At 47.2% G+C, this 14,628-nt stretch overlaps 1 protein-coding gene across 4 annotated transcripts in view; it reads left to right on the top strand.

The window, feature by feature from the left end:
- nrg3a (neuregulin 3a) overlaps positions 1-14,628 on the top strand; it is a 130,394-nt gene that overhangs the window by 78,868 nt on the left and 36,898 nt on the right. For all 4 annotated transcript variants that reach the window (XM_086044921.1, XM_086044923.1, XM_086044922.1 and 1 more), the window contains one exon: positions 13,251-13,380. In XM_086044921.1, coding sequence (XP_085901047.1) covers positions 13,251-13,380 — 130 coding nt within the window. The remainder of the gene's footprint in view (positions 1-13,250; positions 13,381-14,628) is intronic.

The raw sequence follows: 14,628 nt of genomic DNA, 5'->3' as shown, positions 1-14,628 counted from the left end.
GGCCAACTTTACAATCAAATCTTTGCGAATAATACACGGACACCAATGCCTTTTGTTTTGAAGTTGTTCCCGATACAGTGCCTGTTACCAGCGTTATCGGCTAATGGCTAGCAGCTAGCCGCTAAGCAAGTGCCCGATGTTTTCAAAGGCAGTTTAATAGGCCAAAACACTTTGATGCTGACAGCCTGACACAGCTGCCCTTCCTACTCATCCATTTTTGAACAAACCAAGCTTACCCCGATGTACTCTTTTAGTCGGCAAAATCTCTAGTGTGGTTCTGGTCTTCCTCGCTTTCTCCCGTACTCACTAATGTTACTAGAGAATAAAAAAATGATTTGCTGCTATGCAGGGCAAAAGTAAGCAAAAAATGCTGATGACCTAAAAACGAAAACCAAATGGCTGTTCGTTAAGTGCAATGTTATCTCTTGTGTTCAGAATTGTTTTGAAATGAACAAAAATAGGCCGTTTTTCCCAATTTTATCCAAATACTATATTATTTTGTTGCAATATATTTCATTCGAATTTTCAGTAGGATATCCGAATACCAAAATATTCGATAGCTGCAGATGTGGTAAAGAGTGTTTTAGGGGAGAACAAAATGGATTCCTCCCGCGTTTGTGTCTGGTCTGTCTGCCCTCACTGACTTCAGACTCGTTGATGAGTCGGTGGCTTCCTTGTGTGTGTGTGTGTGTGTGTGTGTGTGTGTGTGTGTGTGTCTCATCTCCCTCAATAATGCATGGCCGCCCGCCTCCTAAGTGGAGCAGGCGAGGGTCTTGGTCTCCATCTTTTCCCGAGGCCTCGCATCATGTAGCGCCTGGCATAGCATCCATTATGCACGGGGCCTGTATAATCACATGTCGACGCGGCCTCCATAAGGCAGCTTGCTAATTAGCCGCAAAAGACGCTTGCAAAAAAAAAAGAAAACAACCAAAAAAAAAAACAATCACAGTCGGGTCACAGCATCACGTGGAGTTAGCGACCAGGCGCGGCGTCTCGTCCTCTCTATTTCCAAGATTGGACGAGAGGTGATTGGCTGTTAGCTTAAGTCTGTGATGAGAAATTAGCTTGGGACTCGTCACGTCAGGTGACGGGCGCGATGTCATCTTGCTGGATGATTCAAAGATGCTCTGTGCTCCCCTCAGGTCTGCAATCGGAAACATTTATACAGCTGCGTCTTCATCAATTAGAATACGGCAAAGCCGCGTTTAACGCAGGCCATACGTTCTGGACCCTTCCAGTTTTAAGAAACTGACAAATGACAAGCTTCACCGCGGAGATTTTGTCGCTGAGAAATAAATAAGTCAAATAAGACAATCGCACAGGTGGTTACAGGGAACAATCTGATCCTTCCTGAACACACAGAGACATTTCATACGTGCTTGATGTACAAACAATTCGAGGACGCCCACTTCTTGGAACGCTAACAGGTCCGTTACACTCTTAACTCCGAAAGACGGAGCTCAGTGGTTTTTTTGGGTTTTTTTTTTTTGTGTAGTTGCACAATTGGGCGAAGTGACCTTAACCGTCTGGTGCAGGTTCGCCAGTGCCAATTCATTCGACCACACGTTGTTGTTGTCGACGGGATCGGCCAGGCAAAGCAAAACCGATTGCTTTGAATAATGACTACGCTTAATAAGCGTCACGATGTATACATTTGAACTTTTTATTGGTGAATAAATACCACTGACAGTTTCAGTCAAGTATTCCTAGATAAAAGGTTTAGGATCTCGTTAGTTAGCGTACGTAATCAAGAGTCTGGTCAACCTACGCAGCTGTTAATAAATAAGATGGAATAACATGAATTGGTATAGCCAGGAGGCATCCAGCGGACAAGCGGGGGATGAATTCGATTCATTTGGCCGGCGGCGGCGGAGGTCCAACGTTTGATCCCTGCGAGCTACAAACAAGACTGAATAAGGCAATTAACTGTCCTCTCTACTTTCTGACCGCCAGCCTGACCCTCGCTCATCGGAATTCTGCCGCCTTCCCGCCACCGGCGGCCCTCGCCCATACCAGAAGCACAAAAGGAATAGAGAGGCAGCACGGTAGAGAGGAGGATTGTTATTATTACAATGATTACATTCCCATGTTAGTCATTTTTACTCCGAGTGCGGCAAGCAGGCGGCCAGCCAGCCAGCCAGCAGCTCTCCAAGTAAGATGACATTAAAAGTGTCGAAATGTATTAAAGGCAGTCAGAGGCGCTCAGGCAAATATGACAGATTTGCATCTCATTTCAGAGCAAGAGGAAACAAATCAGGTTTTAATCCCACCGTTGCAATGAAGTGACAGAAGACGTTCATGTGAGCAGACGCGCCTCTCCACAGGTGCTCAGTCCTCATCCTCAAGTCGGCGTCTTCTTACCACAGATTGATTTGAAAATGGGACCGTTGCTCCTCAAAGATCTCCGCCGAGCTAAATACGCTACTGACAAAAGGTCAGGGATATATTCGGTTACCAGGTGTGATCGAATTCAATCCGATGAATGTTTTGAGGAAACAACGACATGCTCCTCCTGCGCGGGCTAGCCGTGCTAACATGCTAACAAGGAGGCTTGCGAGCCACGTGGTCTTTTTTATGCTCCCGGCATCAATATTGTCTTTGCTTTTTATGAATCATTCATCGTATTAAGTCAGAGTTCATCCAGGCTGTCTTATTAAAAATTGAGTATATTTGGGGGGGGGGGGGGGGGGGGGGCTCGGCGGGAGATTTTGCAGCGAGCGTGACGAGCGCGCGTCTTCTTTCGGCAGCGTCCCCCGTGGGGCCGGCCGGCGCTGTCAAGCGGAGGAGCGGCAAGCGGAACATCCCCAACACGTCCTCCGCTGGCGCCGACGCCATCTTGGATGTGTTAGCTGTCACGTGCCCTGGCAGGTGATGGATGCGCTGGCCTTTGCACAACGCTGTTTGCTCTTTTCCAAAAGTTCATATCAAAGGCAGATTTTTCTTCTTTCTATATCCCGGCCGGGGAAAGGAGAATCAACACGCTCGGTGGCAGTTGACTGGCGGGACTCCCTAAGATGAGTTTGAGACAGCTCTCCACTTACTGTTTTGTTCAGGGTGGTATCAGGTGCCACATAGTCCTGCTGCTGCGTATAGTGTGTGTTTTTGTGTGTCCATGTAGCACGTATTCATACAATATAATACAATTTTATTTATATAGCACATTTCACAACAGCACCCTATAACTGTAACAAAGCACTTTACATACAACAGCAAAATAGCCATAATGCAACAAGTGAAATCAATAAATGAACACAAAACACTACATATAGACACCGGAAAAACAGCCAAAAATGTGTCAGGCTCGGTTCAGATCAAAAGCCAGCAAATAGAAATGTGTCTTCAAACAGGGGGGGCTTGCCTAACATCCAATGGAAGGTCATTCCAAAGGGAAAGACCGGCGACAGAGAAGGCTCCATCCCCTCTGCGAGATGCAAATTGGCGGTTAAACACGAAAGCAGAATCCAAATGTTCGGATTTGAGTGAGAAGGAATCATAGCATATTGTCACGTTTACTCGTGACGCGGTATTGTTTGGACTGGCAACGCTCACGTGTCAGTATGTCTGACTTGTGCATGTGTGGTGTGCGCATGCGTCGTATGAGGTCTGCTGCCTTCCGGAGCGACACCTGGAAGTGTTTGCGTCTGTATGGGAATATTTAGACGGCTAGTGAGCCGTCTAACTGTCGATTCAGCCAGCCCATCTAGGCAGTTGAGCAACGCCTTTGTCTTTACTTCGCCGTCCGAGCAGCAAACAAAGGCAGTTTGCAAATTTGGATGCTGATCCGGAGTGACAAACCCTCCCCTGTTAGCTTAGCGCTAGCTAGCTGGTATGACAGAAAATGGATGGATTTAAAACTGGACCAAAAGGGAGGAGGTAACACACCCTGGTTTCGGTCGTTGGCCAGGGTACGGCGGGGGATGCTGGAGGTTAAAAGAAGTTATTTTCAACTAAAAAGGAAAACCTTTCCACAATACATGATAGAGATGCTTTCAAACAAGTGAAGATGATGCATTGGAAAGTGCTTTGGGCAACTTAAGTGGACTCCAGCTACCATTTTGATCAATTTGGATTTTTCTTTTGTTGGACTCTGACATGTTTTTTGGGGGGGAACTCGTTTGTTAATGTCGACAGGAATAGCCAATGAGGATTTTGCGAGTGGTCTTGGCAGATGTAGCTATTGAAAGAAGCAAACTGGGACACTGGACTTTGCACCTGTAAATGCATCTTTGGAGTCTTTTCCCGCGTGCACATGCGGAGTCCTCTGGATCCCGGTCCAAGTCCGAAGGTCAAACGTGAACGCGGAGCCACGTGTCCAAAAAGGCTGTTTTGTGAGCGTCTCCCGGCAACCTTTGCCTGATCTGCCTAATTGACCTGCTGTTTGTCAGCGCGTCCAAATCCCGAGCTTTTGTAGCGGGACAAACAGGCATGAATAATGGAGGAGTTTTTCTGCCGGGATCCGCCGGCCCGCCGAGCTTTTGCAAATCTGCTTTTAATACGTGCTTGGAAAATCCGGCCTCCGCTCGGCATGCGCGCCGGGGAAACAATTGGATGAAATATGCAACCTGCACACGTACGTCGGGCTTTTTTTTTCTTTTTTTTTTTTTTCCTCCTCATCAGGACATAACAGACTAGTGCCGGTACTCTTGTTTGGTATTTGTGCCGACTGAGTCATTGAGCTAATTGAAGCATTATACACCTCCGACTTTCAACTTTGGATGGCTTCCTCCTGTTGGGATTAGCGGGGATTTGTCCGTGAAGCAACTCTGCCATTAGACAAAAAAAGAATCAAAGAGAAATGCGAGCAGTGAAAAAGTGAGCAGCACTACGGCGTCAAGCATGGATATGAAAGGTCTACAACCCCCTGTTGAGAAGCCATTTTTGTTCAATTAAAAAATGAGACCAAGATGGATCCTTTTCAAACTTTTGACCTGTTCAACTCAATTACATCGTGAAAAAAAGACAAAATGAGAGGGCAATTCCAAATAAGCAAGGTGTTTGCACAAGTGTGCACCGACTCCCATTTGCCATTGGTTGGAATGGGATTGGCGACTTGTCCCGTGCAGCATGTACCCATCCGTGTTTCCATCCGCGGAGCCTTTTGAGTTGGCGTCTGCCGCATGTGCACTGAATATGTTTGCATAGAATGTAGTGTGTCCGTGCGGCATGCATGTACACGCCTCGCCTTTGTTTCATAAGCAGAACAGGCCCGAATGGCGGAATTCTGCATCTTGTTTAGACTGAGCCACTCACCTTTTGTAGGGCGGGCGCCTCGCGCGATGCGTCTTTTTCACACGGACGAATCCAGCCAGTGCGCCTGGGCAGGCCAGTGCGGCGCCACCTTATTTGGGTCAGCTGCCAAGAAAACGCAGCTGTAGGATTGCCGTCATTTACAACCAAGGACCAACATCACAACGCAAAGGCTCACGCTAACAATTCAGGTTGCAAAGAGGTGGACCCTTTTTTGTAACCTGAATTTGTTCCGAAAATGATGGAGAGCTGTGAGGGGGTTTCAGGAAAGAAAAAAAAAAATCCACCTTTCTGAACTCAAACCTTCATTCATAAATATTCCTATAATATTATTTTTATATTGTTGTTATGAAAACCTAATTTACTAGAGACAATGAGGGCAAATTCAGAATCAGAAAATGTTGTGAAAATGTGTCAACCTGAAAAAAGCAGTCTATCTCCAGCCAAAATGTTATCCCTGCGATCATGAGAAACAATGAGGCAATTCATGGCGCCAATGGCCAATGGCATGTAAAAAAAAGCCTTCAAGTCGAGCCGTGGCCCCGACCAGCCCCCATGTGTAAATGATTGTTTGGCCGTCAAAAGTGAAGTGTCACAATACCCGCCCAAAATGTGTGTCAAAGCTCACTTTCTCGGCTTTTTGGTCAGGAACGGGCGTTTTGTATGAAACTAGCCCATGTGGTACTGCCGATTATTTAAGAAGGGACAAGCTACCATTTTTGTTTTCACAATATGATGGAAAACCAATATGACCTCTGCTAAAAGGCAGGAGCGTTCTATGCATGCCTGACCAGTAGTTGGCGCTGTGACCTTGGGAAAGAATTACCGCAGAAGAAGCTTCCTTTGATGTGCGCGTGTGTGATACACGGCCACGGGCGAGCGTGCGAGTGATAAGACCTCCTCATGTCGAGCGCGGTGGAGCGCGGCGGAAAATATTCAATTAAATCTTATCTGATCTTGCCTCCTCTTTGGTGCGTGAGTGTGTGCGCTAATATCGCTCAGAGACACTTGTTGATAACATCTCCAATAACGAGCCTCTCAGATGCCTTCTGCTTGTTAAAAAGTTATTATTCATGTTAGCCAATGTAGATAACGGCGCCACCTGCCAAGTGGACTTAAGAGCGTTCTGTTTCTGTGTCCACGAGCCGTCGTCGTCATTTATGCCAATTTAATACGTTCGTTGCTAGGTTTAGCAACGATTCAGACGACCCTAGAATCTAGAAAGAAAAACAAACCAAAAAGAATCGTGCCCACAAAATTGAGATACTTTTGAAATATGCTGTGATGTCAGTGCGCATCCTTTTTGGGAGTGAACCCCCATCCAAATTCAAATATGTTCGAGAGATGTCTACCAGTACAAAACATTTGCTCCCATTTTCGGTGTTTGCCGAAAATGTTATTACTATTGGGCCTGCAACGGATGAATTGCACGTCGTCCATTCGTTTCAATGGGGAACGATGCTTTGAGATACGAGTGTGTTGAGACGCAAGTGTGGAACAAATTAAACTCGTATCTCAAGGCACCACCGTAATTGTCCAGCTAGTGTTTTGCTCATGTGCAGAAATATCAGACAGAGTGGGAAAAATGACATTAGTAAGTAAGATACAGTCAGTCTAAATTCAAAATCAGCGAGCACAAGGAAAACAAAATAAGCAAAATAGATTGGGACAATTATAACCTCCCAATGTGAGTTTATATATCCATATCTATGTATATACATACATTTATATAATATTTTTTTGTTTTTGTTTTTTTTTGGTTGACTTTCCCTCCTCTGCAGCGCCGCGTTAACCTCTGACAGAGCCGCGCATTAACGCATCAAACGCACCCGAGCGGATTGCCGTCCCTGCTGCTTCGCATGTATGAGATGTTTACCCATGAGATGTTTACGAAGGGCATGTTTATGCATGAGATGTTGACATGCGGCTGGAGGCTGCACCTGCGCCGCAATCGGCTTTGGCTTCCCCGCCAACTCCATGGCAGCCTGCTCACGCGACGCCGCCTTGCTCGTTCGGCGGCCGAGATGCTTGTACGCATTATGATGTCGGAGAAGAATTGCCGGAGTGTGTCCCTTTAAGGGGCGTGGCCTGCGGGGTGATGTTGCGAGCCTGGCATCTCTCTCACCGGCGGATGCGAGCTTCTTGTCTCTGCTTTCATTTTGTCTTTGTGTGTTGCACGCTTTTTGTGCTAAAAGAAACTTTGAAAATAAGAGGCCGACTTCTGCAAGAATAAAGTTGTATTTTATACGATTATAACCTTGGTAACCAGTCCATTGTTTGCCTTTATGCGCAATGACATAAACTGGAATATTGCGATGCACCGATTAATCGACATGTCTGCCCACGCCTACGATTTGTCTCGGACGTATTACGTTTGCCTGATATGTCCCCTTGAAATGTTTGCCAGTGTCGTTTTGTTGGAGGTCGCTTGCCCGAATGAATGTGAATCATTTGCTTTGTTTTTGTATCGTATTTGCATTTGACGAAGGACGCCAAACCATTTTGGCAACCTCATCCCTCGTCGGATTCGTTTTTGACACAAGCTGCGCGTTCAGTCGACCGGAACCTATTGGATGTGCTAAATGCAAATTGTTTGATTGAAAAGGTTACTTGGGGTGGGAATTATTGTTATTCACATTTTTTTTCATACTTGGGCAACTTCAGGAAGTCGATTGAACAGAACGTAACTGACATTGCACAATAAGACCAATTCAAAAGTGAGATGGGCGGGGAACAGTGAAAAATTCCCACTGTGCAATCAATTTGCTTGCCGGGCACATCCATTTTCCTCAATGAAAGAAATTGGAATGAGACGCAACCAAAACCACCAACCTTTCGTGTGGCAAAGGACAAAAAGAAAAAAAACTAGTGTAGTGTTTGTGTATTGCATGTGTGCCTTGAAGAGGCGTGGCCAGTCGGGTTGGCCATTTGGGGCAGCACACGTGAAGCCGAGGGGAGAAGTCGGCCACTGCGGTGCTCTCTCCGTGATTGACGGCTCAGGCGTGTCGCTGGCTTCTCGCGCGGCTTTGTCAGCCGCACTTAGCGGCCGCCGTCCACAGTCAACGCCGCTTCCTCGGCCGTCCCAAAAGCGTTGACGGAGACGAGAGTCGGCAGCTCTGCCAGCTCCACTCCCGCTTCGCAATGGCGCGAGGGTTTTCCTTTTCTTCTTCTCACTTGTTGCGTGAGCAAAATGAGCGCTCCGGCCGTCTCCGTCAAAGAACACATTTGTCCGTCAAAGACGCAAGCATAGACGAGGCAAACTGGAAGACACGATCACTAACGTGTGTTTTCGGACGGCGTCTCGATAGCGTTGGCACTTGGCCGTGATCAGATTTCCCGCCCGCTTCTTGAGCTGTATCCACATTTGGGGAGGCCCGATTCCGACCGGAAGACATCCCATTCCGCTGCTTTTTATGCCACTTTGCCGCCAATCCAAAGCCACGCCAGGTCGCTGTGGTTACCAGATGTTTTGCTGCGGATTGCCCCTGATTGGCTCCACTTGAAGCGGAAGTCTTCGGAATTGATCTAGCCATTTGTGTTGCTCTTCGTGCAGTTTTGGAGCTCCGTAATCAGGTGACCTCATCTGGTCTGTCTAGTAATTGCTCTTCTTCCGGAGCTTTCTCTCTGAATTCCCGCAAGCCGCTCCGATGTCGTAACGACAAAGACCTTTCACTTAGAAGTCGAAAAGCAATAGCTGAAGTGATCAGAACATAACTTGAGCTCTGTCTTCTCCTTCCGTTTGTTATCAGCGTCCCGGCAGAGCAATTAGTCCGCCGCTATGTCAACTCCAACTTGAAAAAGTTGGCGTGAAAGCCGGCGTTTCTGGAGGAGGTGCGCTCGGTTGACAGAGGAGGAGTTTGGAAGTGGGACATCACTACAATGCGCCGCCGCCACTCTGGCCACAAAAATGACAAGTTGACGTGGTTCACATTTGGTAGCAAGAAATCCCCCCCGTTTTTAGCTCGCTCAGATGCTCAGGGCTCTGATAACGACCAATCACGGCTCAACTTCAGAAAACAGGTGAGCCGTGATTGGTCGTTACCTGAACCCTGAGCACCTTCAATGTCATCTTCAGTCGCCAGAAGTGTCAAAATGGCCGCCCGCTGAGATGGCTAAAAAGAGGTGGATTTTGCTGCTTAACTCATATTCCACAAACGCAATATGAATCCGAATGCCTTGATTCAAGTAGTGGGCCAGCATACAACATATTCTGGAAAAAAATATATTTGGGTTGACTTCCCCTCTTAAAGAATGTTGCCAACCAAAATGGCTGACTTCCTGCGTCTTTCCAAGTATGGCTTGATGAGACTGTTGTGGGCCTACTCATGACTAGACATGCCCACCAAATTTCATGTCACAAAGTCAAACTGGCTGCATTTTTCAACAAAACGTTCTGGGGCTTCATTTATGGTGCGTAAACATGCTCCCCGGGTCGCTCCATTCCAAACCACCCCCAAAAAATCGGAGAATTTGAACCACGCAGATTTTGATTTCAACAGAACTTGCTGTACTTGTTGATAGTGATGCCACAAGACAAAATCTCAAATTTGAGGTCAGTCTGAGCAAGGCTTTGGGAGCTGTGGCCCACCGAATTTGGACGTTTTCAGCAAAAAGGGGCGCGGCCACCTTAAAGCTCAGGAAGTACCGGCTCAATCTTCACAAAAGCGTTATTGTCGGGAAGGGAATCCAACAATTTGCACCAATCCTCTAAATGATTGCAGATTGGTGCGAATTTGAGCAACTTGACCTTTTGAGCTCTAACTTGACCTTGAAACCTTGACCAAAATGGCAGACTTCCAGCATGGCTTCGCAAGACTTTTTTGTGACTCTAACGAATTTCAGGTTGCAAAGTGGGTCCTGATTTCCTTTTGGTTTGTTTGTTTTTCGACTCACATTTGGATCTTTTGTGTGTGTATTGGAAATGTGTCTTCATCTGGCTGTGCGGACGATAACGTTATGGTCTCGAGAGACGCTGGGCGGCGTCCGCTCACTCTGGTTTGCCGCCGTTTATTTGGCCGGCCCGAGGGCGTCCGCGCTAGCGAGTCGCAAGCGCTTTATGGGGCCAGATGAGCGAGCGCGCGCGAGTGTGCGTGTGTCACTGCCAAGCATCTGCATTGCAGAGGCTGCTGTGGTTTATCAGAATGCGCTGGCCCTTACAGACCACCACACTCAAATACACACACTAGTGTCATCGCGCGCGCACACACACACACACACACACACACGCGCACGCAGGCCTCCTCGTGTACTTGAATATGGCAACAGATGAATGATTCTCAGCTTTTGACCGACGCTTGTATTCGATTGATTGACGCTAGTCTGTGCAGTGTGTGTTATTTAGAGCAGTGTGTCATATGCACAAAAGTATCGGGACAGCCGCAGCAGCCCTTTTGTGGGCAAATATCTTTAAGAGAAAGATGTTGTCATGTTTTTTGTTTTGTTTTTTGTGGCCTGCCTTGTGCGATGTTTCTGTGAGCATTTTGAGGAAACGTAGCGTTTCCATGGCGAAATTATACATTTACATGGAAAATATAATTTATATGTAAATGTATGTTGGTGTGTATATACATGTGTATATACACATGGTTACATGGGTTTGACTCTGAATGTTTGCCGTTAATGTTATACATTATGCCGCCGTCTCTGCGTGACCTCTGCGATCTTTGCTGCTGTAACGCTGAAAATGTCCCCACTGTGGGATCAATAAAGGCCTTATCTTATCTTATCTTAACTTAAAACTGGCCATGAAAGGAAAAATATAGCTCATTCGTGCAAAATGAAAACATTTTTGATGGCCTTTACGAAACAAATTGTGCTTTTGTTTTGAAGGCAAAGCATAACGGTTTTTTTTTCAAACAAATATCGGCAAAATGTTGAGTTCCAAGGGAAAAAAACAGCCCGTCCATGCAGAATTCAGTCATTAGAAATGCAAAACCATTTTTTGAGGCCTAACCTCAAAAGTGCTTTTCCAGGCAGAAAATGTTTCATGCCCCTTTTTTTTAAATTGCACTGACGTTTGAAAATAACCCGCTTCCATAAAATGGTGTGATTATGAAGGCAGCATTTTGTTAGCCGAATAGCATCGTTAGCTGTCATTTTGGAAGGTTTTCAGAAAATAAAAAATAACACAGCAACACAATTCAGCAAACAAAAAATCCATTTGCCTCCCCACAGCCTTTGCAGATGACCGGATGATGACAACCTTCGCAGACATTAAAAAAAAAAAAAGTCGCCTTCCTGAGCTCTAATAATGTGCTGCACGCGTCGTGTTTCGACTTCAGTGGCCGATGTTGGCCCTGCAAATCGCTTGCAAGGAAAATGTGTGACTGGAGATGAGAAAGTGTGGAAAGCTCCACTGTATATTCTCGTGCGGGTTTCCCCGGGAAGGCGAGGCTGCGTTGGCCAGCTCCGATGTTTTTATCGATCCCCCGTTGCCTTTTTCCTTGTCAGTCTTCCCGCTAAATTGGACGCTTTTCCTGCTCGCTGACGGACGTCTGCCTGCGGGCGTTTCAAGGCGGCGGCGGCGGAATTGATCAAACTGAGCCTCGTGTCGGCTGTGACGGCTGAGGCAGGGGCAGTCCTACACACGCTGAGGGCTCCCAAGCAAATAGAACCATGGGGTCGCCGTCCCCAACCCCCCCAAAAAAAAATCCAAGACAATGGATAAACAAAGGCATCTTTTAAGAAATGGTTGTAACAAAAAGAAAAAGAAAATGGGCAAAATGTTCAGAATTTAATTTTTGTGAGGCAAGATGCAACATATTCATTTTCTCTGTTTGAATGTCAAAATGTTGCATCTGAATGAGAAACTTGCCTGCTCAAGCAAAATGCCAATATCATTGCAAAATATAACAGTTCCCCACTAAATGTGCCTTCTTTGAAATGATGAACGTCTTTAACAAATAACGACCAATGTATGGAGTGTGTGTGTGTCATTTTCATATAATGATCAATGTTGCTTTAAAGACTAAAGTAATATTTTACACACTTTAAATGGCAAAATGTCTTCAGCGTTACGTGACCCAAGTGAAATGTTTTGTAGCTTTTCAGATTTTTAGGGTTGTGGGTGCGGGACCTGTCGTCTATTATTTGCTGGAAGACCGTTTTAGTGTTCGGGCCGAGAAAAAAAAGGGCTTTGTCGCCATCTTGTGGCACCTATTGTCAATTACAAACTTTTTGGAATGGACATCAGTTATGACGTTCACGTAGCGGGGGGGGGGGGGGATTTCTTTTCGATCTCTTCTTTTTTTTTTTTCTTTGTGTTCCAAGTCATAAAATTCATTTTGTTGTCGGCGTGTTTGATGAAAAGCTTGCGAGCGGGCCCCATGGGGGAGATTCACGAATCCCGGCATGCAATTACAACATCTGCGGGGGGGTTTCAAGTTGCGCCGTTGTTTTTGGCCAATGTCTGCCGTTTCTCGAGGCCGCGAACCAGATATCAGTCCGCAACAGCTAGTAGGGGGCCCTGCGCGTGGGGGTGGGGGGTACGGGGGCGGTTCCCGACACGTCGTCGCCGCGGCGCCGTTGTTTTTTTCGTCACTGCAATGGGCCACTGTCAGCCGCCTGTGCGGCTCGCCCGCCCCGTTGCGGCGCGGCGCGGCGCGGCGTCTGCTGAGCCGAGAGCAAAGAAACGATGACGAATGACGAATGGCCGACAAGTGTCGTCCGGAGGCCGGCTCCCAGGAATTAGACTGAGCCGCCGCAGCTGCAAAGATTTCCCTCTCTTCCGCTCCAATTCAAAATACTTGGAAGGACACGACATTTGTCATACGTGCAAAAGTATTAGGACAGCCGCATTGCAAAACGTGCCATTGTTGCAGCCAGAAAACTTTGCGGCGTCCTCGGACGCCCTTTGCAGGATGTCGGCGTACGTCCGTAGGAATGTTTTTCTTTCATTTGTGAATGCTCAGGGCAAAATGTCGTTTGTCTGTTGACTACTGCTGCAAATAACCAAAGACCGCATTTTCATTGGAACGTCATCGTTTGCTTTGTTTTGCTTTCAGCGTCTCCTACGGTGCTGCCTTGGCGCTCGGAGCATTTCAAGCCGTGTCACGACAAGGACTTGGCCTACTGCCTCAACGGCGGCGAATGCTTCGTCATCGAGACCCTCGGCGGACCTCACAAGCACTGCAAGTAAGGCCACGCTGAAAAAGTTCCGTTTGGATGCAAGGCGACAAAGGCCCTTGGTCAGCATGCACGTGAGATCAGAGCCTCCGTCTTGAAGGCTGCGCGGCTAACGGGAGCTCGCTTCTCCGTGAGGTGAAGTGAGGGCCGGCGGTGTCTCCAAATAAAATCAGATGGCACCTGTAGGAAGGAGATATGGAATTGCCTTTCCATGTTCAATGTTGGTCGTCTTGTGAGAGATGAATGCAGTGTTTGAGTAAGATGGAACCCTCGGCCACTTGCTTTGCACAAGGGGGCTCTTTTCGTCCAAGGACGTCTTTTGCCCTATAAGATTGTTCTATCAAGATATCCCGTGCTTTGAATTAAGAGTGGCTTTGTCTCAATCATATGGGCCGAAACGGGTTGCGGGCCCGCGATCTTAAAAAACAAACACGTTCAATATTTACGGGCAAAAATCGTCAATGAGGCCGTCAAGTGCGATGTGGGCGCAATGTGGCCAATCGATGGCTACGGTACATTTTTTTTCTTTGATCCGATCAGAGTCCGGATTAGAATTATGATCGGATGCCCTAAAAGTGTTGATCCGATGAGGACTTGCGTCTTCATGCCTCACACTTACGATCGGAACCGATTATTTGGACCAAATATACTGCAAATAGCAGAGCTGGGCATGGCCTGTTTCCCGTCTGCATATTTAATGGGGCTAATGCGTGTACTACGTCACACGCAGGTGCTGCGCCCCTGACACGTGGCGAAGTAAGGAAAAAAAATCCCAAATCAAAGAGTGCTGCGTACCTTGCGGTCCCACAGGCCCAATGACATCGGCAGTCCATCGTAATGCCCCAAAGTCTTTTGATTTCCGTGCACATCAGCCGACGGGCCTTTAGATGCTGTGTGCGTGCGTGCGTGCGTGTGTGTGCCCCGCCCACTCTGGAAGCAAACAGCGGCCATATTATTGTCAGAGGCCGACAAGCTTTTCAGTGTACACGTCAGATGAGCGTGTCTGTGAGTTTATGTGGGAGATGTCAACCTGTTGGTGAAAGCCTTTGTGAGTGTCCACAGCGTTGAAGACAATCGGCTTGTCTGTGTCCACACCGTCTGAGGGCGTGTGCGTGCTGACATGTGATGCACACGTCTGTCAACTTTTCCCTGCGCTCACTTTCCGATTCCTTATTCCCCCCCCCCCCAAAAAAAAGATGTCTCCCGGTTTGACTTTGAGCGGCGAGGTGTGGACCGCGTGGAGGTCAAACTGGCTGC

The sequence above is a fragment of the Filicampus tigris genome, chromosome 11, assembly GCF_054856515.1.
Source record: "Filicampus tigris isolate MCC_2025a chromosome 11, RoL_Ftig_1.0, whole genome shotgun sequence".
In the NCBI taxonomy this organism is placed as follows: domain Eukaryota; kingdom Metazoa; phylum Chordata; class Actinopteri; order Syngnathiformes; family Syngnathidae; genus Filicampus; species Filicampus tigris.
This window is presented reverse-complemented; position numbering and strand designations above follow the sequence as displayed.